The sequence below is a fragment of the Mytilinidion resinicola genome (genome assembly GCF_010093595.1).
Source record: "Mytilinidion resinicola strain CBS 304.34 unplaced genomic scaffold BDZ99scaffold_11, whole genome shotgun sequence".
In the NCBI taxonomy this organism is placed as follows: domain Eukaryota; kingdom Fungi; phylum Ascomycota; class Dothideomycetes; order Mytilinidiales; family Mytilinidiaceae; genus Mytilinidion; species Mytilinidion resinicola.
The window spans coordinates 659,081-686,285 of NW_022985447.1; the positions used below are offsets into that span (position 1 = coordinate 659,081).

The 27,205-nt window shown below is 51.5% G+C and overlaps 10 protein-coding genes across 10 annotated transcripts in view; 6 read left to right on the forward strand and 4 right to left on the reverse strand.

The window, feature by feature from the left end:
- Positions 1-2,105: 2,105 nt before the first annotated feature.
- Positions 2,106-3,516, forward strand: BDZ99DRAFT_389335 (uncharacterized protein; the record flags this gene model as incomplete). Its single annotated transcript, XM_033715627.1, has 5 exons — positions 2,106-2,226; positions 2,280-2,340; positions 2,393-2,500; positions 2,676-2,873; positions 2,988-3,516. Coding segments are annotated over 5 exons (1,017 nt in total), but the record flags the coding sequence as incomplete, so codon positions are not given.
- Positions 3,517-4,586: 1,070 nt separating this feature from the next.
- On the forward strand, positions 4,587-5,648 carry BDZ99DRAFT_488753 (Isochorismatase hydrolase; the record flags this gene model as incomplete). The annotated part of the gene is made up of 2 exons (XM_033722933.1): positions 4,587-5,317; positions 5,366-5,648. 2 exons carry the CDS (start codon positions 4,587-4,589, stop codon positions 5,646-5,648), a joined length of 1,014 nt encoding a protein of 337 aa, XP_033575886.1.
- BDZ99DRAFT_42204 (uncharacterized protein) lies at positions 5,542-6,600 on the reverse strand. The gene has a single exon (XM_033716969.1). The coding sequence runs from the start codon at positions 6,326-6,328 to the stop codon at positions 5,762-5,764; it is 567 nt and encodes a 188-aa protein (XP_033575887.1). The 5' UTR covers positions 6,329-6,600; the 3' UTR covers positions 5,542-5,761.
- Positions 6,601-7,802, reverse strand: BDZ99DRAFT_42203 (uncharacterized protein). The gene has a single exon (XM_033716967.1). It carries the CDS (start codon positions 7,513-7,515, stop codon positions 6,874-6,876), a length of 642 nt encoding a protein of 213 aa, XP_033575888.1. The 5' UTR covers positions 7,516-7,802; the 3' UTR covers positions 6,601-6,873.
- Positions 7,803-7,988: 186 nt separating this feature from the next.
- On the forward strand, positions 7,989-10,057 carry BDZ99DRAFT_488754 (uncharacterized protein; the record flags this gene model as incomplete). The annotated part of the gene is made up of 3 exons (XM_033722934.1): positions 7,989-8,031; positions 8,080-8,400; positions 8,466-10,057. 3 exons carry the CDS (start codon positions 7,989-7,991, stop codon positions 10,055-10,057), a joined length of 1,956 nt encoding a protein of 651 aa, XP_033575889.1.
- Positions 10,058-10,288: 231 nt separating this feature from the next.
- Positions 10,289-11,151, reverse strand: BDZ99DRAFT_477423 (uncharacterized protein; the record flags this gene model as incomplete). Its single annotated transcript, XM_033722116.1, has 5 exons — positions 10,289-10,444; positions 10,491-10,644; positions 10,697-10,775; positions 10,829-10,857; positions 10,913-11,151. 5 exons carry the CDS (start codon positions 11,149-11,151, stop codon positions 10,289-10,291), a joined length of 657 nt encoding a protein of 218 aa, XP_033575890.1.
- Positions 11,152-12,558: 1,407 nt separating this feature from the next.
- BDZ99DRAFT_444813 (uncharacterized protein) lies at positions 12,559-14,634 on the forward strand (the record flags this gene model as incomplete). The annotated part of the gene is made up of 5 exons (XM_033717901.1): positions 12,559-12,931; positions 13,072-13,273; positions 13,323-13,544; positions 13,594-14,046; positions 14,103-14,634. The coding sequence occupies 5 exons, from the start codon at positions 12,559-12,561 to the stop codon at positions 14,632-14,634; spliced, it is 1,782 nt and encodes a 593-aa protein (XP_033575891.1).
- A 206-nt stretch (positions 14,635-14,840) lies between these two features.
- On the reverse strand, positions 14,841-17,424 carry BDZ99DRAFT_571782 (amidase signature enzyme; the record flags this gene model as incomplete). The annotated part of the gene is made up of 8 exons (XM_033728131.1): positions 14,841-15,146; positions 15,205-15,261; positions 15,315-15,371; positions 15,420-15,524; positions 15,603-16,057; positions 16,112-16,209; positions 16,261-17,011; positions 17,067-17,424. The coding sequence occupies 8 exons, from the start codon at positions 17,422-17,424 to the stop codon at positions 15,012-15,014; spliced, it is 2,016 nt and encodes a 671-aa protein (XP_033575892.1). The 3' UTR covers positions 14,841-15,011.
- Positions 17,425-18,148: 724 nt separating this feature from the next.
- Positions 18,149-23,359, forward strand: BDZ99DRAFT_444814 (uncharacterized protein; the record flags this gene model as incomplete). The annotated part of the gene is made up of 9 exons (XM_033717902.1): positions 18,149-18,322; positions 18,393-20,025; positions 20,311-20,446; positions 20,494-20,597; positions 20,649-20,997; positions 21,060-21,858; positions 22,124-22,603; positions 22,669-22,781; positions 22,838-23,359. The coding sequence occupies exons 1-9, from the start codon at positions 18,205-18,207 to the stop codon at positions 23,357-23,359; spliced, it is 4,254 nt and encodes a 1,417-aa protein (XP_033575893.1). The 5' UTR covers positions 18,149-18,204.
- Positions 23,360-24,458: 1,099 nt separating this feature from the next.
- BDZ99DRAFT_477427 (uncharacterized protein) overlaps positions 24,459-27,205 on the forward strand; it is a gene marked incomplete at both ends in the record, with an annotated part of 5,420 nt that continues 2,673 nt past the window's right edge. Inside the window, one exon of the mRNA XM_033722117.1 lies at positions 24,459-27,198. Coding sequence (XP_033575894.1) covers positions 24,459-27,198 — 2,740 coding nt within the window. The remainder of the gene's footprint in view (positions 27,199-27,205) is intronic.

The following is a 27,205-nucleotide window of genomic DNA, read 5'->3' on the forward strand; positions in this document are numbered from 1 at the left end:
ACGCTACGGCGTTGTGACTTGGCGATTGGGCTTCCTGGAGGCAACTAAGAGTTTCCCCGGGAAACGGGCCCGTTTGAGAGTTCAAAGGAGCCAGCGGACAGTGAGGAGAGGAGGAGGGGGGGGGAAGTGAAGGGGTATGGAGGCTTCTTGATGTGCTGGATGGCAGCAGACGCTGTATTTGGGCTGACGAGTCGCTCAAAGACTCGTTTGAGCAAATTTATACATTTGTAGGGAGGTCGCGAAGGTGGCGGACTGTCAGTTGGATTTGGCGATTAGTACGAGCGTGGGGACGGGCTTGATACGGGGCTTGGTCGAGGAATGAGACTTGAATCGCGGTAAAATATGCACCATGGCTTTGTCTTAGGTGAGTCCGGGATGCTGTTAAATAGTAGAGCCCTCTTGTTACGAGGTCAAATTTGGTGCATGGAGTGCAGAGAGGATGAGAGTCTTTTGAGGCTTTGAGAGTGCAGCCCTGAATGATCTACGCTCGCAGAAGGGGATCGTGAATCGGAGATCTGGGTCGCGGTCTGACTTCTCGATTCGGGATGCTTCGCCGATCGCGTCGTTCGGACTATCTTTCGGAGTGTTCATTTTGCGTGATCAGGCATTTTTGGAGAAAGGCAATATTTGAGAATACCCAGAAATATCCCGCTCAAGGATCTGACGGAAGGACGTCGCTCCAACTGTCGTCCCGAGGAATTAGTTGATGACACGGCTCGGGGAGTCGGGATGCTATACGCCACACAAAAGTCAAAGAGAGTCGTAGAAGCAGGGACCGAACAGTGGAGACCTTGACACAGCCACTATCCATGTTCGGTATCTCGGATGACTGTTTCTGGAACCTTAGGTCGTCCTCCTAGCCAGTAACGTCAGTTAACAACGCCAGTGTTACAAAGGTACCTGCATACCCTGTGTTGAAAAGCACATCCCGCGATTTGTTGGACGCTGGCTACGGGCGCCACAGTCGCTACACACGGTGAAAAGAAGCGTCGATCGTATTTCAGTCGCTTGGTTGGAAGATTCGACTAGTGGAGACAACGCGGGAGGTCTGTCGAACGCCACATTCTGGGGATGGCGTGCGCTTGCTAACTTTAATCCTTCTCGGTTTGATGTGAGGGATCTTACCTGATAAACTCTGTATCTCCCTTACTCGAGACTATCGATGCAATTCCAGGAATAGCGCCTGACTGTGCCCCCATCCGGACGACGATTTGGTGAGCTTTTTTCACTCTGCGCAGTAGTTGGTGTTTTCACAAGACGAAGTATTGAAGGGAACGTCGTGACCTAGCCTGAACGCTGGGAAACCAAGCCAGTCCAGCAGCTGGCGCCAACTCTCCCTCCATCCGCACCACCCAGCTATGATTTACTGGCACTCATCGTGCACGCCACGGACCTCATCGAGATTAAGGTTTGGTAGGCGTCTCTTTCCGCATGCCGGGTCCCGTCTCCCCGCACGCCCTAACCTATAGCATGACTAGCTCCACTCACTAAGCCACTGGCACCCGTAGAAAAGCTGGGGGAATTGGTTGAAGGTGTGATAGCCGAGTCAGGGTCCGCTCTTGGGGCTGTTTCGACTGGAAAGTTAGCAATTGACATGCGGTGATCTTCGTCCGTCTTGGCTCAGCTGTGCCGTTAAGTTTCCTTTTCTGCGAGATGGCTGCCGTGCCTGTGTATCTATACACAAATGTGGTGGATCTTTCCCTAGGGCCCGGTGTTGTTCATTTCTCACTTACTCCACTTCTTTCGATCTTATCGTTACCGACCCGGAAGTGGTAGGTGTGTCTGTCATTCTTTTCTCTCCTTCGTGTTGGGAGTATCGTTGCTATTGCTCACTCTCGACACTGGACCATGGCTCAAGTGCCACCCCCAAATGATGGAGCTCCTGACACCAGGGGAACGATGACCCTTGGGTGGCTCCTTGCCTCCATGATCTTGATGATCTTCTTCGTTTTCGCCCGCTTCTACTCCAAGTTAACTTTGAAAACGTCGATAGCCGCTGATGACTGGGTTATGGTCGCTGCGGCTGTAAGTTTTCTGTCTGTTCTCGCTGAAGATGAATTTAGGAGATATCTAGCATATGTCACACATATATCGAGCTCTCGCTAATTCGAGTCCAGCTTTGTGCCATACCTGTCTCCCTCCTCGGGTGTGCAGCTACAGGTTTCGGATTAGGGTTTAAAAGTGCAAACTTCAAACCTGGGTGGGGGGAGACATATGCGAAGGTATGTTAGCAGAAGCCCAGGGAAGAATGGTCTTTGATATCTTGCAGGCGTGCATAGGCAATATTGCCCTCATCCCGATGTCCATGAGCCTTACCAAGATCTCTTTATGCCTTACTTAGTCAGTAGCGTCGAGGACCGATGAGAGGAATACACTTTTCTGATAGCTGCAGTCTCCGCCTTTTCCCTTCCCGGTCCAACAAGATTTTCTGCTGGACCGCCATCGTCTACTGCGTTGCTTGGGCTATCGCGTCAATCTTTGTTCTGATCTTCGCATGCATGTACGTATTCCCCGTGTTGGTCTTCCTCCCTGAACCGGAAGCTGTTGCGATCAAGCCTACCGTACTAGGCCCAAAGATGTGGGACATAATGAGCAATGGTACACGAGTGCGCCTAGACATTCGGCAATGTCCTGTATCTCTTCGAAACGTTAGCTGACTCTCTTGTCCGAAACAGACCTGTTGCGGCCGTATGGGATATCTCGATTGTTGACAAGAAGTGTATCGATTTCCGCGCCGCACTTCTCTCGTTCGCTGCCCTCAACAGTCTCAGCGACTTCCTCGTCTTCCTTTGGCCCACCCGCTCCTTGTGGAATATCCAGCTCCCTCTCAAGCAAAGAGTCGCCCTCATTCTCGTCTTTGCCGTCGGCCTCATGTGCGTATGCCCTCTTCAACTCCGCTATACCATCTTGCCGCTCCAACGAGCGCAATCGGATTGTCACAGGCTTCAACCTCTTTCCATCAGCCCCATTGCTAACCCCGTTCGCAGCGTCTGCGTCGCCGGGATATGCCGCATGTGGTACTTTCTCGTCTACCTCAACTCCCCAAATCCCTACTGGGAAGCCTCCGTTCTCTGGTGTTTGTCTAGTACTGAGGTCGACCTCGGAATCATCTGTGGTTGTCTCCCGGGGACCAAACCGTTCTTCTCGCGCTTCTTCCCCAGCTTCCTCCGCTCCTCGCAACGGTCAGCTTCCGGCCCCACCGGGCGCACCCACTTCTCGCAGTCGTTCCCGTTCCAGTCCCTCCCTGGTAAGGATAGCAAAGGTTCACGCGTGCACACGAGCCGCGTCGACAGAAACTCGAAACGCGGTGGCGACAAGGCTCATTTCGCGTGGGCGTCTGGGCCTGGGATTGATGCTGAGGAAGACGAGGGAAGGCTTGTCGTTCAGAAGGATGGGATCCAGGTTAGTGAGGAGGTTACGGTCGATCATGGCCCCAGGACGCTGAGTAAAGATGGCGACGCGGGAAGTGGGGAGTGGATCATCAGCGATCCGAGTTCGAAGAGTTCGTTGCCATGAAGGAGAGGACCTGGTGAGCGTGTATGCGTCACTCTCGAAGTGTCGATAGGGTTACGATTCAGAGCGGTCAAAATGTAAGGATTCCGAGTAGTTGTACACTATGCTCGTCAGTATGATCAAGAGATTTCTGAAGTCGTTAGTCACGGCGACAAACGGGGCAGACGCGTCTTTGGGGGTTTATACTCATGAATCTGCCCCGCCCCTCCGCCGCTTTCAAGGGACTTTCCAAGATTCAAGCACTATCCGACCCAACCACCACATCTCCACAAGCAACGCCTCTATTCAAATTCTGACACGGTAGAAAGTTTCGCGTGGGTCTGTTCTTCTATTCAACCGGAGGACAGGTCCTCAGGACGTGTTGTTGGATTTACATGAATTAATTAGAAGTTCGGTTGAGGTCGCTCTGTACTCCACACTTTTCGATGCCGAGTTGCCAGAAGCGGAAGGTGCACGGACCACGAGGAGGGGTAACGAAAGGAGTCCTGAAGCGCTTTTGCGGGAATGAATTCTCTGCTGTTAAAGCATTGTTATTTATACTTGGCGAGTGCTACTAGATCCCCCTTTGCCACCTGAAGCTGAGTTCTTGAGAACAGCCCTCCCGTTACAAAGTGTATAGAGGGGAGGAGACTCGATCCAAGCTTGGAACGAGTAGATTTCAATGCCTCTTTCATACCTCCTAGAAGGAGGTCGACTTTGAGTCGGTCGTTGCTAGCGTACCGAAAGATTCGCACAGCGTGACGGCATGTTCGCCTACAATCTCACGAACTTCTTCAAACCACGACAAATCTTGGCATGTTCTTGAAGTTACCTATATGTCAAGAAAGGCCTTTTAATTCTTGAGTAGACACTGCTGTATGAATGAGCCGAGCATCCCGAAGCGTGCATGACATCGTCAGATCTACGTACTACCCTACCCCACCTTTCCAATGCTTATCAAGAACCTTGATTGACGTGCTTTTTCCCGCTCTCTCATGAAAGAATCCCCTAAAATGTAGCCCATATTGTCTACTGCATCCTTGGATCAGTTACATTCATACCCATTTCATCTCCTCATCAGGCACCTATCCGCAATGACATCACAACCACCCTCAGAGCACAGGACCGCCGTAATAGGCAATGCCTCAAACTTCTGGCTCCACTCAACACGCACAGGCTTCGACCTCACTCACCCCCAAACACCAACCGAGACAGCGCCGGGACCCAGACTCAAGCTCAGGACCAGCACTTCGCCCATCACGCTCTCCCCTGCCAGTTCTGCGCTTGTGATAATCGATATGCAAAACTTCTTCCTCTCGCCCTCTTTCGGTCGAACCAAAGGCCCCGGCCATAAGGCTGCTGACAACCTCCTTAACCATGCCATCCCCGCCGCCCGTAAAGCCGGCATCCAGATCATCTGGCTGAATTGGGGATTATCTGACGAAGACTTGAACAAGATGCCGCCAGGAGTGATGCGCGCGTTCGGTTTCCAAGCTATCGTAGAGAACATTGAAGAGACGGCTAAGGGAAGGCCGCACGTTGACCCATTCAGAGAGAGGCCTGACGGTATCGGCGTCGATAGGCACGGCGATGTGAAGTTCCGAGGCGGACATGCGTTGCTGGAGAACGGGAAAGGCGGCCGCATCTACAAGGGTCTTGGGTCATCTTGCGGGATTGTGAGTCTGGCAAACGGGGAGACGGTCGATGCAGGGAGGTTGTTAGTACGGGGAGAGTGGAATGCGGCGCTTTATCCGCCGTTGGATGTGGCGTTTAAAGAGGGCGAGAAGCTGTCCGAGGTGCCTGATGTTTGGATCCATAAGAACCGGTGAGTGGTCACGCGAATTTGCTCTTGTAATGAGAACTAACCCCTTAGGATGTCGGGGATGTGGGGTGCGAGCACCCCGTGTGAAGAGTTCCTCGAAGCTCACGGTATCAAGAGCCTTCTTTTCGCAGGCGTGAACACGGATCAGTGCGTGAGCGGGACATTCACAGATGCTTTTAGTAAGGGGTATGATTGCATTCTGCTGAATGACTGCTGTGGAACTACGTCACCAGCGTACGCGCAGCAGTGTATAGAGTTCAATGCAGCGAAAACCTGGGGCTTTGCTATGAACAGTGAAGACTTCGCAAAGGGGGTAGAGGAGATGGAGAAGTGATGGAACGCTAGAGACATGTAGGAACCAACTCTTCCTCGTTATCCTTCGCTTGCTTGTGGCTTCCCAGCAACAAAAGAAAAGAAAAGGATGTACGCCATGCAGAGAAATGCGTACTAGACCCAGCTCATAAGCGCGTCAACGAGGTCGTCTATCTTGATATTTTCCTGCTCGCCAATCGCCAGGCCGCTCACCAGTCTTTCCATCTTTGCTTCTTCTCCTGCCTTCTGCGACAGAATACACAAAGAAATGCTGAACCAAATCATCATGGAAAGCGGCGCATCGTGTTGACCAAGCGTGGTAGGAATCCTGCTCATGGTCAACGTCTTAATCGTGAGGTACAGTTCGTCTCTGCCCACAACTGTTCCGTCTTCCAGTGCAAGTAGCTGCACGGTCTGGCCGAAGATCTCCCACGTTTCGGCCAGAATGAGCTCCCATGCGATTTCCGGCGTCAAGATCTCGTTATGGCGCATGTCGTGTAGAAAAACCATCGCATCGAGAAGACTTTTCTTAGAGAACGTGGTGGCGACGGGAGGCTCTTGGTACAACTGGCGAATGAGCTCGTTCTTCGCATCGCGGAGGGCCTTTGGGCAAATCATGGGACAATTCATGATCGTATAGGCGAGGTCGTTGTGGGCGTTCGTAAACGCGGTGGGCGTGTTGACGGTGTCGGTGCGGTCCATTTTGGTGCGAAGCGTTGGTGGATGTGATTGCAATCGGTGGAGGTGTTTGGTGGCCAACGGAGGGGAAATGGGCTTAAATATGGCATAACGTAGAGTAAAGGTGAAGGCGAATGGTGCTTGCTTCCTCCACTTTGGCCATTCATCTTCAACTTTCACACGTCTTGCGCACCTTCACCTTCACCTTCACCTCGGCTCAAACAACATCCGGAAAATTAGAGAATTAGTGCTGACACCTAGGAGAAGGTCATGGTTCGAGGCGCTACAGCGGAGCGTGCTACGAGTAGTCTCGTGTTCCTCATACTCGAGAAGGAAATCGCGCGGAGATTGGGGGTGCTTGGCATAGGTGGTTGGTGAACGATGGCAACCTCCGGTCTGAATTACAACCGACAGCATCGTTCTACCAGAACGTCCACTTCGACTTCGGATCTGAGGCCACGGAAGTTGACATAAGATCGACACAATCTCTGATTGAGTGTGAGGGTAATGCCAGGGGTGGAATTAAAGATCAAGCTACCTCCAAAGTTCGAAGTAAACCGGCCCAGATCTCAAGACATGTTATCTTCTTCTATGTCAAGCCGACACATAGCTATGATGATTCTCTCGGGCTCCTCGCCAAATTCGGTATCCCCAATGTATCCCAGCTTGCCGAATCCTACGGTGGCGAAGGCCGCGCACGTGGTGGGGGTAGTTCCAGGGAGATTTCCAGACCTTGAGTACACGGAATCCTCAGAAGGGACGTTTCTCAACCACAGGGCCTTACAGTAATAAAATTGCTCCAGACTTTGCGTTCTCACAGTCTGGATATTGGGGCGTAGAGTGGCTTCATGGGACGTGTGCTCATCCACCTCCCAATCATGAAGACTGAAAGATGACTTCATTAAGTTCTCCAGTTGGGGCAGTTCTACTGCTTCGGCGAAGAAACCCATAAAGATCGTAGTGCCGCCGCGCTTCGTCCAGTCAACTACCGCTTCTAGAAGAGCCTTATTCTCTGGCTCGTCAAATGAAAGGGCTGGGTCAGTGACAAGGATTACCGATGGCAAGCCAGTCGATAGATAGTTCAGGGCATCCTGTGCAGTCAAGGACTCATGGACGGTAGCTCGCGATAGGAGCTTAGGGAACAAAGAAGGGTAGAGCTGTCGAGAAGAGAACGAGAAACCGTATAGCGAGAGAATGAGTATGAAAGGCATGATTGATGAGATCGATAGCCCTGAGGGAAAGACGAAAGGGCACGATATAGTATAAGAGTAATGCTACCAAACGAGAGTTAAATGAAAGAGCTCCAAGCGCATTCTAGTACCACTAGTATGTAGTTTGTACAATGAGGAGAATTTCTTGAACATGCGTTGCGCAAAAAGTAGCAGGCTTAGTTACACTGACTGAGCGACCTTGTGAATCCACACGCGACAGACTCGAGAGATTCACAAGATCAATATGGAGTAATCGTTGAACTGGGTTGTCGATGAGATGAAACGAGAGCTTCACTTGATGAATGCGGGTGGTGAAAAATGGCGGGGAAAGCAGGCTTATTACACGGGTCAGCTTTTAGGGCTGAGCGCCGAGACATGACTCGAGTTTCTGACGTTGACTCCTTCAGCGCAACCCGCCAGGCTGTTGCAAACATTCCACAACCTCACATCAACGATTCTCGAACCCTTCAATTATGGCGCAAAATAAGGAGCAGCTGTTCCAGCGCCCTCTATATGGTGAGCTGCTTTTTTTCCTATCTAGAAGTCTCACTAATCGCATCTCAGTTTTCGACCTGCCACCAGAAATACTGTCAACCATCACTCTAAGGAATTCTGCCGAACAATCCCACGAAATCGCCCCCGAACCAGCGCCATCGACCACAGGTGAATTGGAGGAGAAGGCGGGGCCCGAGGATGGAGGGTCTACCAAGGCTACATCTTGTACACTCTGTGGCTTACGGTTTCCCACCGTACAAGAGCAGCGCAGCCATGTCCGGTCAGACTTACACGGATATAATCTCAAACAGAAGATAAGAGGCCAAAAGCCAGTTGGGGAAGAAGAGTTTGAGGCTCTTATTGGAGGTCAGTCTTCGAATTTATCTCTAGGTATGGCGGCTAACAGAGTACAGACCTAAACGAAAGCATATCTGGATCCGACTCGTCTGAGTCAGATGACGAAGAAGACAATAACGACGGGATTAAACCCAAAGACTCTACTCTTAGTGCCTTGTTGAAGAAGCAAGCAAAGATATCCAACCCCGAATTCGACGACTTTGCTTCCAAGAAGCCAAAACGTGGCGCCGGCAAACCACCTCTCTTCTGGTTCACATCACCTACTCTACCCGAGAATACGTCTTTGGGAATTTACCGCGCCATATTTTCAGATGCGGAGCAGGAAGAAGAATCCTATATCGTAGAGACCATACGAAACAAACAACTCGCACCCGTGTCACCTCCTAGAGTCAAAGCCAATTCCGAGGGGGTAGTACCGGTTGATACCTCTAATATTGGACCCCACTATTTCCTTTGCATGATTGGGGGAGGCCACTTCGCTGCCATGGTCGTGTCTTTGGCCCCCAAGATGGGGAAAAAGCACACAGGCGTCGAAGAACGCCAAGCCACGGTCCTGGCGCATAAGACATTCCACAGATATACCACACGCCGAAAGCAAGGAGGAGCGCAATCTTCTAATGATAGTTCTAAAGGCAACGCTCATTCGGCCGGTGCTTCAATTCGTCGTTACAACGAAGTAGCACTGATGACTGAAGTGCGAGATCTTCTGAAGGAATGGAAATCCATGATTGACACGGCCGAATTGGTCTTCATGCGAGCTACAGGAAGCGCTAATCGAAGTACACTGCTTGGTCCTTATGAGGGCCAAGTGCTACGGAATAATGATCCCCGTAACCGCGGGTTCCCATTCAGCACGCGTCGCGCAACGCAAAAAGAACTTATGCGAGCCTTTGTTGAGCTCACAAGAGTCAAGACAAGTACAATAGATGAGGCAGCTCTAGCGGCGCTTAACGCAGCACCGGCGGCTACCCTCGAGGCTTCAAAAGCCTCTACCAAACCATCGAAACCTCCTAAACCATCAAAGGAGGAAGAAGCAGCTATACTTCATACTACGCAACTAACTGCATTGATTCGCCGCTCTAAGATACCAGCAATACTTAATTACCTCAGTTCCAACGACTTAACCCCGGCCTTCCAATTCTTCCCAGCAAACCATCATACCCCGACTCCTCTTCATTTCGCATCCTCCCTGAATGCTGGGCCTGTAGTGCTTGCGCTACTCACAAAAGCTAAGGCTGATCCGACAGTCATGAGCGACGACGCACGTACACCCTTCAGTCTAGCAGGTGACCGAGCAACACGTGATGCCTTCCGGGCGGCAAGGAGCGAGCTGGGCGAAAGTGCGTGGGACTGGAATCTTGCCGGAGTGCCTGCTCCTCTGTCAAAATCCGAGGTGGCGGAGCGTGACCAGCGGGACAGGGTTGAGAAGACCGAGGCGGATAAGCAGGAGGCGGAACGTCGCAAAGCCGAGACTGAACGTCTAAGAAAAGAGAGTGCGCAAGAGGAGGCCAACAAGCGGGACAAGAGATTAGGGAAAGGGAAGTCGCTTGGTGGCCAACCGGAGAAAACTGGAGCGGAGAAACGTGAGGAAGAATCAAGGGGGCTAACGCCCGAGGCGCGGATGAGGATTGAGCGAGAGCGAAGGGCCAAAGCAGCCGAGGACAGGATTCGGCGGTTACAAGGCAATTAAGTCTTCGGGAAATACAGGTTTGCATACCACCTTATTCTTTGACACGGAATCGACAAAAGTCGCGTCCAGGAGTAGGCAGGGAGGTAGTTCCTCAGACTCTGGCACGAATGGTCTATAGATGCCGGACTCAATATATTGACTAATACGGGGACTCAATGTGGGTACCCGTTTCGCATCGTGACTGTTCAACTAACAAGTCCCAAGATCTTATCCAGCAAGTCAACCCTCCTCCTACCTCGGCCAAGTACAGTTGGCCCCAGGCGAACCATGGTCGACATACCATTTGTTCATTTTCTCATCTTCCCAACGGAGGCATACTTCTGCCGTAAGACAGTAGATTCGCTCACCGTCGGCCGTCTTCGCATCGAAGGTGAAATTGTACCACGCCTGTCGAAGTTAGCTCATCCTCCCGGAAATCACCAAGTAGACTTACAGGAACGCGGTACCACGGCATCACCCAACCCGCTACGTTCGTAAGCGCGAAACCTTCCACCGGTGGACAGCCACCTTTCTTGTCCAGCTGCTGAGTTTCGTTGTGGAAAGGGCAAAAGCCCCAGCTTTCTGTTTCTCCCTCCGTATGGTTGTACCTTTACAACATTAGTCTTCAAAATAGTTGATATGATTTGGGAAGATATTCACCCATATTCTTTGCAGTGACTGCCGCAGTCTCCAGTCATCTCGAATGTCGCATTCGGGCCCACATCCTTGAGGTAAGTCCCTGTGATGTGTAAGTACAGAAAAGATGGAGTTACTATTAAGAACGAGAGTCACCATAGATGGTCACGCCGAAGCCATTATCGCTACAGAAAAATAGTCAGCATCGAGCTTGAGATAGTAATGTGCACAGCAACTGACAGATATAGTGGCTGAGGGTTGAAATTGATCATTGAAATGTTGTATAGATCCGTCTTCCTCGACTGATTGCAGAAGCTGAATGGAGAACCGCCCGGTATAACATCTGGAAGCTCATAGTCTGTTATCGATGCCTCATCTGATAGCACGTGTTGTTGTTTAGCCAGCGAGCCTCGACTGGCGAACCTCCAAGATACAGATCGCGCAGCGAAGAGGAGGGGTATCGTGAGTGATGGCCGCATGATAACTATTCGTGATATCGTAAGTGCCCGCTCAGAGTAGTCAAAATACGAAGAAACGACTCAATTCTGAAAACTGATTCGGGGTATGTAGTGAGGTCCTCCAAGGCGGCTACACGTTTCGGGGTTGAGGTGTACTGCGTGCACTGCCCGTGCCTAGCGCCCGCCCAGTAACGTGGGGGCGGCCCCGGAGACATGCATGTAACCGAGCCTAGCCGCATATATATAGAATTGACTGCGCCGAGGGAAGAACATGGCTTCCTCCTGTCTCTCCTCCTGCACAAATGGCCCCGATCTCACTCTGATTCCTCGTACAACGTCCTATTAAAATTATTTGTCCACCAATCATGTTTCTTCCAGAACAAGCAACCGCTTCAAGTCCCGCTACTTCGCCCCTATCTGGTACATTTTACAGATCACTAGCTCACGACTTCACACCACTCATATCCAAAATCGACGATTCCGCCTCCCGAAGGAAGCCTTGTATGCTGGGTGTTGGTTTCGAAACAAGCCACAGGATTGTTCGGCGTCTATTTCGCTCTTAGAAACGAACACCAAGCCGGGATGAACCACTAGCAACATATCCAACATGGAACGTTGGGAGATGTTGGCCCTCGACGCCTCCACGGACTAGCTTTTGGTGAAATGAGTTTCGTACAAAGTACCGTCTATTTCTGGACCCTTACGATATCGAGACCTACTCCACAATGATCCTGTCGTTGTAGATGGAAGAAAACCATTACGACAACACGTTTTCTATTCCGTATCAATCTACAGAGTGCTTTACATTCCGTCTAGATCTTTGAGAACGTGTTGGAGGGCTCTGTGCAGTGGCAGAGTAAATTACACAGACTAATGTCGTGACACTTGCCCTGGCACTACCATTGATTTGTATCCCCACGACTTAGCAATATCAGAAATAGCTTAGTCAAGCCGCTGTCGTTCTCAGATACTCATGGTAATTTCAAGAGATTCAGGCGCTCTATTCGTAGCATGGCTCAAATTTATTTCTATACCGTCCCAAACCGGTGTTAGGATTTTCGAGTTCAGGTACACAGCCTTGCCATCAGCTGTCCCAAGTAGGTAGGGGTACAACCCCATAGCAAAACAATAGTCGTTTCAGCCAAGCAGGATTCCGTATCCTTTTAGTAATTCCAAGGTGCTGTATAGCGAGGTCAGAACCTACATCACCCTAGCACAGATGCTGACGGCTAACATGTTGGACTTATTTTGGACTATCTGTCGGACGGGACGAGGCGGATCTTTAGATAGGACTATGACGAAGGGGCAGAGTTCTCCTAGCAATGAGAGGATTTGGCATGAGTATAAAGTGTTCCCCGTCGATCACTCGTTATTCAGTATCAACTGAGCTAGTCTGCAAAGCCTGCCTTAGAACCACGATCATCAATCATGTTGCCATCCGTGATATCTCTTCTATATCTATTACAACTTGTTTCGTCTCTCCCTCATGCCCCCTCAATTCTTTCTCCTCGGGGCGATGTTGTTGAATGGACTGCCCTAGGTGACAGTTACGCTTCAGGAGTCGGCTCTGGCGAGTATGGAGCAAACAGTTACAGATGCCTGAGATACGATCAAGCCTATCCCGTTCAACTCAACGGTGCAGATCTGGAACTTGGCGACAATTGGAAATTCAACAACGTTGTCTGTTCTGGCTCGTCGTCAGCGGACGTCGAGGCATATCAATTCTATGACAAAGATACATCCGGTCAGCCGAATAGGCAGTATGGTAAGCTGAACCTAATTTTACTTCCAAGCTTATCGAGTGGCGCTCACATCATCTAGGAGATAGACCGGCGTTTGGCAACCCTACATTCGCAACAATGAATGTCGGTGGTAACGACATCGATTTCCCGGGGATCATATTCAATTGCATCATTGAATGGCACATCCCCGGCGGTCCAGAGAAGAGAACCTGCGACGATCAACGAGCTTTTAGCTGGAATTTAATCAACGCCCCGAAACTCGTGGATGATATCGACCATCTGATCCAGATGACTGTAACCAGGGGCCGAAAAGGCACTGTCGGCGACAAATTCAAGCTATACGTGGCTGGTTTCGGGGAGTTCTTCAACTGGGACGACCCTGCCTGCGATACGGTTACTTTGTAAGTATAGATTTTGAGTTCTCCGTCGTCTCTTCTAATACATCCATAGCGCTCGATCTGCCAATCCTGTCGACGACGGGAAAGACCACGTGAAGATGACTTCAGCAATCCGCCAAGACTTCAATGCTATGAGCCGTGGCCTCAATGCTGCAATCAAAGCGGCCGTGGACAGAAATTCGGCCAATGGCGTCAAGTTCATCGATATCCAACAAGGAGGTCCGGGCCTGGATACACACCGCTTCTGCGAAAAGGATGCCAATGAACCCAATCAGTAAGTTGTTCATTATCTCTAATAGCAGATATCAGCTAATAGTCTCCAGGAATAATCCGAAGCTATGGTTCTGGCATTATCCATACAACGAGCCCGAGGATCCAACCGTTGACAAAGTTCTGTCCGACGCATATGCCAAGACTACCCCTGGCATGTCCGCAGATGACATCAATAAGAAATGGCCGATGCAAAACGATCTGTTTGAAGCTGTTCTCGCTAATGTTGACCCGGGCGCAGAGGGTCTTCTAGATCCCATTTGGAGAGCCGCGGGAAATCGCTTCAAAGTGTTCCACCCGCAGCCAGCTTTCCACACTGTTATAAAGGACCTCATCCTGGCTGAGTGGAAAGCAGATCGTGACGTTGACTCCGCTCCCCCAACTCCACCTGCGGGACAAGACAAGGTCCAGTGCCATGGCATCAATGGCGACGTCTGGATCATGCACCGCGACACCGCCGCCCAGAACATCAAGGACTTCTGCGCCCAAGCTAGCAAGTCGGTCGAGTAAGTAACCTCCTCTCAGCGAACACCCCCGCTCTTCTGCTAACGATATTGCTCAGATACAACGACGGAACCGTCGACCAGCTGCGTCTTTCCGTCGACTTCCCCAGCGACGAGAGCCAAGGCACCGATAAAGCCCCCGACTGCGCAGGCCGCATCACGCGCGCCATCCTCGACGGCTGCGACGGCAATGACCCCATCAACAACCCGCACAACTACAAGTTTGGCGGCACCTTCACCAGCGCCGACGGGTGGGTGTACAAGCTCGAAGCGCTCTCCCAGCAAGTCAACGACCTCTCGTGCGACGTGTCGTACAAGTTCGTATATGACGGGTTCGAGATCCGCGGGAAGAACTGGCCCGACGCGACGTTCGGCGCTAATGGGGAGGGTTTGAAGAAGCAGCTGGATGGGTGCGGCGCGGTGACGGATTGGGGCTTCGAGTGGACGCCGAATGATGTCAAGTTCCAGTGGTATGCGCATGGGCACTTGCCTATTGGGACCAAGGCGTGTGTTGGGAGGGCTGCGAAGTCTGCGGGTGCTTCGGGGGATGGTAATTGTCATGGGGCTGGGAAGAGGAGCGTGGAGTGGTAGGGTGTTCGCATTTTCTCTGTCTGTCAGCGCGTGTACTTCTGGGTGTTGTTGTTCCTGATGAGGCTTTGAGACGTTGGAGACGTCGTTTTCCTGGGAGTTGACTTTTCCTTCGCGTTATGTTTGGGTTATTTTCTAGGAGTCCTTCGATGGTGGCTTTTCAATCAGGTAGCAGGTCTATCACGAGCTTTTGAAAGCAAGCCTAGAACCTACTGCATCAAACTTTACATTGTGTGTTATTTGTAGCATCCTGCGGGGCCAACCCAAGGGGTAGGGAATAAGTACATGTAGACTCTCCTATTTGACGCACCTTGTTCTCAAGTTGACAATTTGACCCAGATCTAGAAGTGATTACAGGCTCAGATCGTGCCCCTGGACTCTCAAAATGCCGTCCGCCCAGTCTTGACCTCAGCACAGAAGCCGGCGTCAGCGCACGCCTTGATGAACTCCATGAGCGCCAAGTCACAGCCACGGTGAGCGACGAAGTTTAGCGTGATAGCGAGTTGCTCTTCAACCTGCGCCATGTCAGTATTACGCGGAGCACTCCGCTAAACGTCTGCTATAGACACTCACATGCGAAATCTCACTCATGTAGGGGATCTGACCAATGGGCACGGTAATGTCCGTAGTCTACACATGTCATATTAGCAACATAAAGCATCGTTGGATGACAAAAGCCCTACATGTGCGAACGGTGCTATCGACGCCCCACGCATAGCGCCCGCGAAGTCGGGGAAGTACTGCGGAGGTCAGCTGAAGCTAAAGGTGTTGTACATGAGTACACTAACGTCTAGAGTGCGGTCGCGGTACTCAGGCACACCACCACCGGTATCCGCAATCTGGTAAATCCACAGTCCGTCCGAACAAGTGTCATTATTCCCGGTGATGACATGCTGCAGCATAGTTAGCCAATAACTTTCGGCAGTCTACTCGGCTTTCATAGGCCTCGTCATGCAGCCTAGGTGACTGACATTATTGATGAAATCAGTGAACTCCCAAGCTCTCTCCGTATTCTCATCGTAATATTCTTTCGTATACGTTGGGCTCTCAGCCCATGGCGTCCTCACGCTCACATCAAGCTCTGGATATCGGCCTCCAAAGGCCTTGCCATAGTCTTCCACAAACTGCCTCCCCATGGTTGCCCAATTATCGTATATGTCTAGTGAGCTGACGTTCGTTGTCCAGTCGCCCATGGTGCCGTTGTAGCCAATGACTTCCTGGAAGATCTGGCTCGTGTTCTGATATTCGATAGTCATGCCTAGTGCGTTGGTGACGTTCGCAATCCAAGTGTCAATGAGAGTTTGAGCCGCGCTAGAATTTACAGGGAACCATTCGATAGGATATATGATCTTCTTGGGGTAGGTGAAGGGGCCGGGAGCCAAAGCGGCATTTCCCTGGCCTTCCCAGACATTCGCGATTGCTTGGGCTGGTGCATAATTAGTTGGCGACATGGCGGCGGTTTGATAGATGAGAAACTTACCGAGAATTGGATCGCGGGTAAGGAAACCAACGGAATCTAATGTGATGGCGCTGGTGATGATGCCCTCGACTTCCACGGCCCTCCAGGTTGTTCGCAAACTTCCAGTTGTTAGCAACGTTCGCAGTATATTCATGAGAGAAGGAGCATACCCGTAAACTCCCGCTCGGTCGGCAGGGTTTCTCACACTCCCAAGTGTATCAGTCCCAGTTGTGAAATCCAACTCAGGGTACGCAGCGATAGCAGCTGCACTTCCATAACTAGAGGCGGAGAGCCCAAGATAGCCATCAGCCCGAGGGTTCCAAGAATAGGGTATATCGTCATTCTGGTCTCGCCAAGCTCCCCATGCGAATGTGGCACTCTTCGTCTTACCCACAGGTACTGCTCCCAGTGCAATCAACTTAGCCATGGCGGGCGCCGTCTCGTTCTTGGGCGTGTTGTAAAGCCGTGCATATTCACGTGATCCACCGCCTGTGATTATGCCTTCGAGATCGATGATATCTTTGATCCCGAATCGGCGACCTGCGAGCGGATATTGCGCTGGGTCAAGGAGACTTGTATACAGCTTTGAGGGGTACGGAATCATAATTTCGTAATGCTCTGGATGCCAGATCCGCGCGTATGCGTAGGAACCGTCATCATTAGGGGTTACGCCGGCCATGAATGCATCGTATTGGTCGTAAAAGGTGCCATATGTTTTAAACAGCGATAGCGTTCCGGAATGAATTTTGCCCACGTATGGTCCAGGCGGAATGATCCTTGCGTTCTTGATTGAGTTACCAATCGAAGCTCCGCAAGATAATTGGCTGTCGATTAGGAGATATGGTAGCGACAATGACTTAAGATATGTAATCCCGGATTCGTCGAGTTTGGCATGCTTTATCAGCGAGATAATTTGAAGTCCTGCAATACTGTATCAGCAATGCACCTGAAGTATAGGCTATCGTTTAGCAATTACCAACAAGAAAGTCTACAGTATAGACATCGTCCTCCTTGTACTCCTTCAATGTGTCTTCAATGACACTTCCGGTGATGATGGTTGCATTCAATACCAGCACCGTGAAAGGAACAAATTCAGGCTCCCAATTACCCCCGCCCTGACCAATGCTGTAATTGCCAACAGCTGCTGACTTTCCTGGAGAGGGAATATAGTACGGTCTCGTCGAACTGCCCAGCGAGTAGGCTATTGAGCCGTCGTAGTTGGTTAAGAGAACTTTGATGGGTGAAGCTATCCCAAATCCCCAAAACAGGGTGAAAAGCACGACCAGCCTAGTAAACTTCATTGTCTCTGCGATACCGACGTTCTTGAGTGCCATGCTCGCCAGCTTTGTATCTTGCAGGAGAGTCTGTCGGCAATCTTCTCATCGCCTCCTTAGTACCGCTCATTACTAGCCAACGTTGATAAAATGATAGCGCTACACTCGGCGCAGTTAGAGGGGAGGGGAAAGGCATTGGTACACGAATCAACTTCCATGACAGTGTAGTTACCAGGGCCAGAACAAGTGAAGATTCAGGACTTCTCGCCGGCTTCTTGGCCCCCGGCCGTCCCGAGGGAACGATAAGGTTTAGTAAAGGTGCAAAGAGCGGGATACTCGGGTGTGCCGGCACGCTGGAACCCTTCCGACAGCTTTGGGACTATAGACTGGCTAGGTCTTGTCACTAAGAGAGGCCTGCGAGCGAGGTGCAAGTGATGTTTGTTGTGCCTGTGTCTGGGAGCAGTCGGATGTAGTGACCGATGTCGCCGAGTAGTGCTAGTCAGTACGGGAACATTCATAGCACGTGACATCAGAAGCCGTCTGTACTCTATAATGGTCAACGTTCCTGGATAGGGCCTTGAATGGGCCTGCTTTCCCTCAATCAATCGAGAGGCACACTTTGACACGTGGTTATCGCGAGGAAACGCGTCTATCTGGCGCCACGCGACTTGGTGTCACGTTGCTGGGCTGAGCTGGGCTGGGACCCTTGGGACTAGCGCACTTTCTAATGCGCACTACAATTTAAGCTCCGTCCCGTTAGCCCCCTCATCAACAAACGCGTAGACTCTTGTATAATTGTTCTGTGTTTCGCCGCGCTACTGCGTTATTCGGTCTGCCCCAATGCCTCCCCAATGCAGAGCTTTCGAGCTCTCAGACCCGACGGCGAAGACGCCATGCGACAAGCCCGCAACATCCTCCGACGGTCGCCTGTGCGGATTCCATGCTAGGCAGTGTCACGGTATGAGACTAGAGCCTTTTCAAGTATCTTCATTTCCTCGTTCGCTATGCTGATGCTTCTATTCTACAAGCGTTGTACAAGGGATACAAGAGGAGGAATGCCCAACTCGACAATCTAGCCAACTTGATGCCAGCATATCTGGCCAGTACTAAAACTGCCCTTGTCAACCAGAATTTCGAGGATGTCGATGCCGAAAGTACACTAAGAGAGCTGCACAGCTACCTGTTCAAGAAACAGAACATCCTCTCGTCCGTCATTCGTGGAAGAAAGCTACATCACAGCCATTTCTTCGCCGTCGATATGGATTACGGCCATGAGAAGTATTTAGCCCAACTGCAGAAGGAGAAGCATACGATCGCACGGGCTCTAGAGAGGCTCGGACGGAGGACTGCTGAGATTCTTTACGCCAAGCGTTCTTGGTTTCAGTGGGTCCGCCAATGTCAGGATGATGAGGAGGCTCAGCGCGAGAACGAGAGCAAGAAAGTGAAATTAGAAGCACAGCTGTTCAGGCGGCATCAAAAGGAGGTAACGCGGCATCAGAACGAGGTCAGGGCCAGGGAAAATCAGAAGCGCGCAGAGGCGTTCCTAAATGAAGTATACACGCAGAGACTCTCTGAAATGACCGAAGCGGAACAAGAAGAATGGGATCCAGTTCAGGATGTCGCTGAGGATGAGCGGGGCAGCTACATCGATCTCATCAAGTACTTTTTGATGCTGAAGGATTCAGATTCAGAAACCACTGAGGCAACCAAACTCAAGCAAGCAGGCAACAGCAACCGCACTGAAAGTGCACCTGCGAACCCAGAGGCTCCCAAAATATCGAAAGGTGCGAAAAAGAGGGGGAAAAAGAGCATGGCGGATCCCTCGAAAACAGACCCTGTGAAGACGAATCCTGCAAAGGCGAATCCACGATCCGGAAAAACGAACAGCACGACCGCAGAGACGGGCACAGGGGGTGGTGCTAGTAACATCGAAATGGAAACCCAGGCCCAGATCAGAAGTCGGCTGAGGGAAGGCGTTAAATATTATCGCGAAAAGGGCATGTATATTGCCGGCACCATTGACTCTCCGCTCAAACTGATAGAAAAATCGGCTCCTATGCCCGACAACGAAATTGATCGCCTTCTCCAGGATATTGCCCAGATCAAGACGTTGCTGTTCTGTCGATTGCTACTATCCCATGCCAAACTTTTACCAGTGGCGTTACGGGTAGACAGTATCGAAGAGTTTTTGAATGACGCGGAAGTCACGCTGGAGGATTTACGAGATCTCTGCCTGAAAGTGGAGCAGCCCGCGCTTCAGGAAGTCCGAGATGCGTGCGCTGATTTTGCGAGAGGGGATGAGGAAGAGGGTAGTCAAGAAGACGATAATACAGTAGAGGAAGAGGGAGACGAAGATGAAACTAGCTATGGGTATCGTCCTCGAAAAGTAGCAAAACGTGATCGCTTAGGTGTTGGACATGTCTACCAAACGAAAAGGGAAAAGGCAATGATCAAGAAGCGACAAGAAGACCAAAAGATCTCGGGCCTGGATGATCCAGGGGCATTCATTGACTTTGGCATAATCACCGACGAAGGCAAATTCAGCAAAAAGAAAATGCGCATCAAGATCTGTGGCCATTATATCCACAATTACCCGAGCGAGAAAGCCATGAGCAGAGGAGGCTGGTTCCATTTCTGCGTCATCGCGAAAGACTCCGATTTGTAGGTGATTCTCGTCGACTTGTACACCTGCGCGCCTCTGTTCGGCGCGCTTCAATAAAGTTCCAAGCATCTTGATCGAACGTCAGGCTTGACACGGCAGGATTTACGAGGATTATCAAATACTGGTAATCACTGCGATACCCATCTGGGATTATCGGAGATTGAGCCAACAGTCAAGAAGGATGGCTGGTTGACGGACATCAAGCAGTGGTGGGCATTCGTGCACACTAATCACTGCTATGATACTACATCGTCATCGCTTTCACAGACTAACGTATTTGCCAGGTTTGACGCCATTACTCTGTGCCGGCATTGGGACGAGTTCTACGAGTTGAATGTCTTGGCCACATACCATTACTTTCCCGGTACCAATTGGATGACGTGGGTTGGTGATCGCTTGAGAAATCAATTGATGACTTTGGTACGTCTTCAAATGTTTCTGAAACCACAATCCTAACCTTGCTACAGGGCTTCATCCCGTATGTCCAGAACGACGCCGCGGACGAGTACACAACGTACTATCAGTCACCACGACGTCAAGGCCGACGATCGCATCATGTTGCGGAGATGAGGTATGGGTCCCCTATCAAAATCTTGAACGGCACTGCTGATACCAGAAACAGAAACTTTATCTGCGGCCATGTCAAGCGTAACGATGCAGCGAGCCGCCGGCTCATACAATACCTTTCAATGGAGACATCACAGGTTATTGTTCTTGTCCGTGACGCGAGGACTGGCCGCGTACTAGTCACACCTCCAGATGATCAACTTTGGCTAGTCCGCGAAAAGATGGGGCTTGGAAGAGCTTCAAAGAACGACTACCACGTGCTCCGATCTGTTGGTCCCGAGTTCTTTGAAGAGATGGATGGCTATCGACGATGGCATTTTGGATTCACGGACTACTATGATATCTATCTCTGGGATGCCGAAGCTGGCGAGCCATATCCTCGCTTGTACAACAAACTTCGTCAAGTGAGCCGCATTTTTTTGCAAGCCGTACTCTGACTCAAAAGCTCTGTTTCTAACTTGGGTAGATGCTGCTTAAAGCACAGCGCTGCATTACACCTCTCGATTACTTCAAATTGGCAGGCCCAGTCATCAAGACTCTGACGAGGGACCGATCAACGATGAGAGCACGTACGATCAAGCCCGGTGAAGTTGTACAGAGCATCTGGGATGAGATTCACCACCCTGAAACGCGCATGCGAGCCGTGGATCTGAACGGCCGGGAGGTAAACATTGAGGACTCTCTGATGAGTTATCTCTACAATGAGGCAGACGTACTTGAGGACCAAATTCTATTCCCTGAAGAAGTCTTACAAAACAGGAAGAACGAGTTGTTTAGGGATAACCCAAGTGAAATACAAAAATTTGAGCGCGGGCCGCCCGGCGACATTCGAAGATTTGTCTACGACTTGGATACCGACGATGAATTGTCCGATGATGAAGATCATCTTAGGATCACGGAGGGGCAATCTCTGTCATGTTCCTCTCAAGAAGGAGATCCGAAAGAAGACAACGACGACGAGTGGACTGACGAGAGCGATGAATCGTCCATGGGCGAGGACCAAGAAAAGGCCCTGATTCGTTTTGAATATGAATTCAAGGAGTCTCTTGCTAAGGGTGTTAAGGAAGATCGCATGCGAGATCTCGCGAAACCACTGTTGGACGCCACAATTCGCTGGCCATCCGCTGATACTAGCATGATCGACGCGGATATGATGGCGATAATGCGATTAAGCCTTAGTAAGACTGACAAAGACTACAGCGATACCAGTGAAGAGACCATGAGGAAAGAGTGGATGCGATTCATGGATCGCGAAAAGTCTAAGAGTAAGTTCAGTCCAGCTACACTGTCTCGTCATAGGTCTGCATACACTTTTATGTCATTGTTTGAAGTGCCTCGATACCTTTTCAGACTTGGATGAAGCCTATATCAATTTATGGGCTTCTCTTGGAAAGGCGTCGTGCCACACATACCTTTTGGCTTTTGCGAGTCTCTCGAAGCAATTCAAGCACTGGTGATGAAGTATATGCAGACTAATGACAAAGGACTGTATTCTCCGCGTTCATCACGCTGTAGCTAATGGATTCGCAGTTTTCAAGGACTGTTGGCACAAGGCTGATTTATCGCCCGGTGCCGCTGAAAATTACGCAGAACTCCTAAAAGTTGTTAGAAAAGCGGACGATTACTTGATGTCTAAGATCAACATGGGCCCGTACGAGATGCTGGCATTCATGGGAATGGCCTCTAAAATCACACAGCATCGCCGCATTATCCCCGACGCCTTCCATGCATACGCTGCAATCTGCATGTTTTCCGAGACGACAGATTTCATTACTTTTGCCTCAGAGAGTTCTGGCCTAGATCTCAGTGAATCGTTGCTGCTAAAGCAAGCCGAACGAGCAAAGCATCCACCGAGCAGGAGAACATATAGGAGCAATAAGACGATTGACAAGGACCTTTTCAAAGCTTGGGACGATCTTTTGAGGGTCAATCGGAAGAAGCCTGGCCAGGCTGTCGATGATATTTACCCTCTAGAATGGGATATCGCCGTCAGGCCTATTGTGGCGAATCGTAAGTCATACTCATTGCGGCTGTTTCCCATACCTCCTCAATGGCTAACACTGACGGCGCCGTAGTCTACAAAGCAGGCGTAATCGCCAATTCGTACGCCGAATTTGTCTCCGGCCAGGCCGTGGCCATCGCTGAGCCCTCTCGTCCTATGGATCTTTACATTGACTGGCGCCTCGACGTAGACAGGCTAGTTTCCCCATTCTATACGGCCTTAGATTTTTAGGTAGTAAGAAGCTTGCTTTGCTGACGCTGTCAAGTTCTAGGCCCATTATTCCTGATCATCTTGAAGATCCTACCAAACTCACGCCAGAAACGCTGCTCGACCGTGCCAGCAAATTTGCGGCATCGAACCCCGGTGCCCGATTCTCTTTATTGCGTCTGTGGTCGGCACCGCACTTCTACCCTCTCATGATCGGCTATGACCGTCGCGCGTCCACGACTTTCTTGGACTCTGTGGGGCGATCTTGGGAATGGAAGTTTATACCAAAGGATATGCCCTGCTCGGAGTGGAGTATCCATAACTCTGCAAAAATGCGAATTGACCCATACAAGCGCCAGCTCGGCGATCAGGTGGTCCTGAAGAGGGATCTGTACCTTGTTATGGGGAAGGACGAGGCGGATTGCAGGTTGCGGAGTGCTGGGGTGACGTGGGCAGTGCAGACGGAACCCTGGCGACTGGAAGTGGATTTCTGGCGGAGCTTTGTTGGGGTCGATCTGAAGTTCTTGGAGGGTCTGGATAGGGAGTGGTTGGACTAGCGGACTCGGTCACGTGACACCACCAGCTGGTCCACATACCAACTGCAGGCGTCTTTTGGTCTATGAGATTGGTAGAGCGAATGCAGACATGCAGTGTCTTCCTAGAAGCCTGGAACTTCGTTTGTCACATAGCGTTGAAATGCTTGGTCTGGCTCGTTGAGCATCTACCTGGACCTTCCATGACTGCATCCCAATCCAATCTACCGACCCCCTGAATAGCAGTAAGGGATCCATGGTCATGCTGAACCCTGCGGTTGTTAACATAGTTGAACATGTAGGTGAGTTTCCGCTGAAATCCATAGATGAGAGGCGCAAGGGCGCCGTTTTAAGAAATAAAATGATGACAGCTTGGCGAGCTGTGGGGGTGAATGGAGTCGCGTTGAAGATGGTGTGCGTTCTAGCGATCAATCGTTGCCGCCCGCGGCCAAATGAAACACTGCGTCGCGGTCAAGACATGCGCGATGCCGTCCATGGTAGCCGCCTTATGCGCTGCCCAACCAATTGGTGTTTGGTGAATGACACCCAATGGTGCTGAGGCCGTGGTGAATCATCTCCGCGAGAGCTGGGATCTGGTCCGGGCTGATCCCGTCGCAAAGCTTGGAAACAACACCTGCTTCACTCCGTCCACGCTCGCCGCTGCCAGCCTCTCGGTCCTCTGCCCGTCTGCCCTACTTTGTCGCCCGGCGCGGCCTTACGATGCGCCTCACCCTCGGCCCTTCACTGTGACGGTTGTGACGCGTAGCCAAGTCGCTGTTGTTGACAGCTGGAGGCCCACCGCCCGCCTGTTCGCGTCTGTCGCCCACGCCACCTGCCGCTTCAGCGCGCATTCCTGTCGTCCCCTACTCCATCTCCCTGGCCTTTCCTTTTGCTCTTTTGTTCGACTGCCGTCTTCCTTGGACACCACCATTCGCCTGTCATCGCGTTGGGAGTGTGATTCCGACATCTAATAATAATCACACGAGACATTTTTCCCGCACCCCCTCAACCGCCCGCGACCTCGGGACTCGATCGACCGCCGGTTCCACCACCACTCGACTCGGACAATATAGTCGCCAATCTGATGGGAAATTGACGACTGTACCATCGACTAACCGCAGTCATGGCCACCGCGAATCTGGCACCCGGCGCGCTGCCTGTGGAGGATTCCAACGGCTCGGACCCCTTCGTGTCGAGCACCCAGGACACCAAAAAGCAGCATCGCTACTCCGCCTTCGACAACCAGCAATTCTCACTCTTCTCCACCGGCTCCCCCGCCCAGACAAAACGCGCGCTACAGGCACATTTGCAGGAAACCACACGGAGATTGCAAGAGGCCTCGCAGCTGGGCAACTCTCTCGTCCAGCAGCGGAAGGATCTGGAGGAGAGGCTGAAGGACGTCGAGAAGCAGTCGGAGGACAACGAGATCGGCCCGGAGCTGCGCCAGAAGCTGGCCGAGCTGGAAAAAGAATACAATGAGGTAGGAAGAGAAACGGCACGCGCCTTCCTGCCGAAGTCCCGCGTTCCTAGCGGAGAGGCGCCCGAGACTACTGCTGGCGCTTCGGTGTATTCCAGCGAGGCTCAACACTCGCCATCCAAGGTCAGCGCTCCGTCGCGGAAACAGCGAAACCAACAGCCGAGTCGCATCCACGATATCACGCTTGCAACTGAGATCAGCACGTCTCTGCTGTCACAAGTACGAGATCTACAAACCGTTCTTGCAGAGAAGGATGATGCTCTCAAGGCTGCGACTCTGGAACGGTCGCAACTAGAGATCGAGGTGGAAGGATTATCACAACGGATGCGAACCCTGGATGAGAGCGAGTCTCGGCTAAAGGATGTCAATTGGAGTCTGGAAAGCCAAGTCCGTGATCTGGAGGCCTCTGCAAAGGAACTAGCGGACAGGGAGCAACGCCTCAATCAGAGTTTAAACCTTGCAAAGACCGAGAAGTCCACTGTGGAGCGGGACTTTGAAGAGCTCAAGCAAGCACACGCCAAGCTCAGTGAGGACCATACCGCCAAAACCAAGCACGCTGAATCGGAGCTTACTGGTCTCCGCCGCAATGTGACTATGGGTGAAACAGAGCGCGGTGCCCTTCAACGTAAGGTTGAAGAACTCGCTGCACAGAATCAGGAGCTGGCCAGAGCTGTAGCCTACCGCATGAGATCTGACGACCAGGGTGGTGTAAATGATACCTCCTCAGACAATGATGGCGAGGAGGGCAATACTTTGACTCCTGACCACTCGCCGCCTCCATCGCCAAGTAAAGCTACCCCAAGGCACGGGCAGCTAGAATCCGAGACTCTCAAGCATTCGCTTGTTCACGCCCATCGCATGATCCAGAACCTCAAGAACAACATTCATCGCGAGAAGACTGAAAAGATTGAACTCAAGCGGATGTTGCAGGATGCTCGTGACGAGCTCGAGACCAAGCGAGACGGCGGCATTAACGGACTCGGTAGTGCTGGAAAGAGGCGCAAGCCGAACGAGAAAGATGTCTTCAAGAAGCCTGCAAGACCCGACCGGCTAGGAGCCGTCAGGAGTGGCAATCAAGAGATCATTGTCGATGATGAAGAATGGGAGGAGCATGACGGTCAAGAGTCACCTAGTCGGCGATCAAGATCACTGCTAGCTCCTGGAACTGCTGCGTCTCGACGTCTCTCGCCTGGTGGCCACAGTTCTGCCGTGGACACGAGCAACGAGGCATTTGAGACTGCGACCGAAAACTCGGATGCCTTTGAGACCGCCAACGAGCGTGACGGCACCACAACGGAAACCGATGCCTTCCACACTGGTGCAGAGACTCTGGACGGCGACAGCAGTGATGATCTCACAGAAACTGAAGGCAATGCTTCTGCGACACCCGCTACTCGACATTCGAGGCCATCCCCTCTTTCTATTCCTCGAAATCGTAACTCGTACCAGAGCACAGCATCTACTTCTGGGGAAGAGGGAGAAGACGTAAACATTCGCACTCCAGTCCAGGCTCAGCACCCTCGCTATCGCCTCAAGATCAGAGGGCAGGGTGGATATCGCCGATCACAGAACTCTAGCGATCTATATACCAACACTCCCCCGGCCAAAGACTCGCCGGCGAGCTTTGCGAGCAACTCAAGTACACCCGCTCAAGGCCAAAGCTTGTTTGCGGAGCTCGGAAACCTCAGCGGGGAGAGCGAGGATGGCAGCGTTGCTGATGGAACGCCAAGCAGAACTAATCTCCTCTCGCCCGAAACCTCTCCTGAGGCCGTGAGGAGGTCTCCTCTTGCCGTTTCTTCCGTGGAATGTGTTCCGGAGCCTGAGTCTCGGCCACAGATGGTTGATTCCTCTATGATGACAGACCCATGGGAGCCAGAGTCAAAAGGCATACTGTCGAATGCTTCGAGCGCGATAGGTGCTGCCCTTGCCGGAGGCATTGGCTTTGGACTTGGCAAGAGCACAAGTGGTCACGAAGACAAGGAACAAGCTGCTACTTCTGAGCAAGTGACAACTGGTGCGGACGAAGCCGCTGTTGAGAAAGCTTCTCTTGAGAAGACAACCCCCAAAGAGGCTTCTCCTGTGGCGGCAGCAGCAACTGTCTCCCATGCTGGGACCACCACAGATTTTGAGGAACCTCGTGCTCCAATTATCCTAGGCATGTCCTCCATCTCTGAACAAGAGACTGAGCCTGTCATAGTCGAGCTTCCAGCGCCTATTTTGCCTTCTGTATCGCATGCTGGAACGGCAACAGATGTTGAAAAAGGCCCTGTTCCTCCTGTCTTCAGCATTTCTGCCATATCGGAACAGCAAACAGAAGCTGAGAGTCCCCCTGCTCCTCCTGTCTTCAGCATTTCTGCCATATCGGAACAGCAAACAGAAGCTGAGAGTCCCCC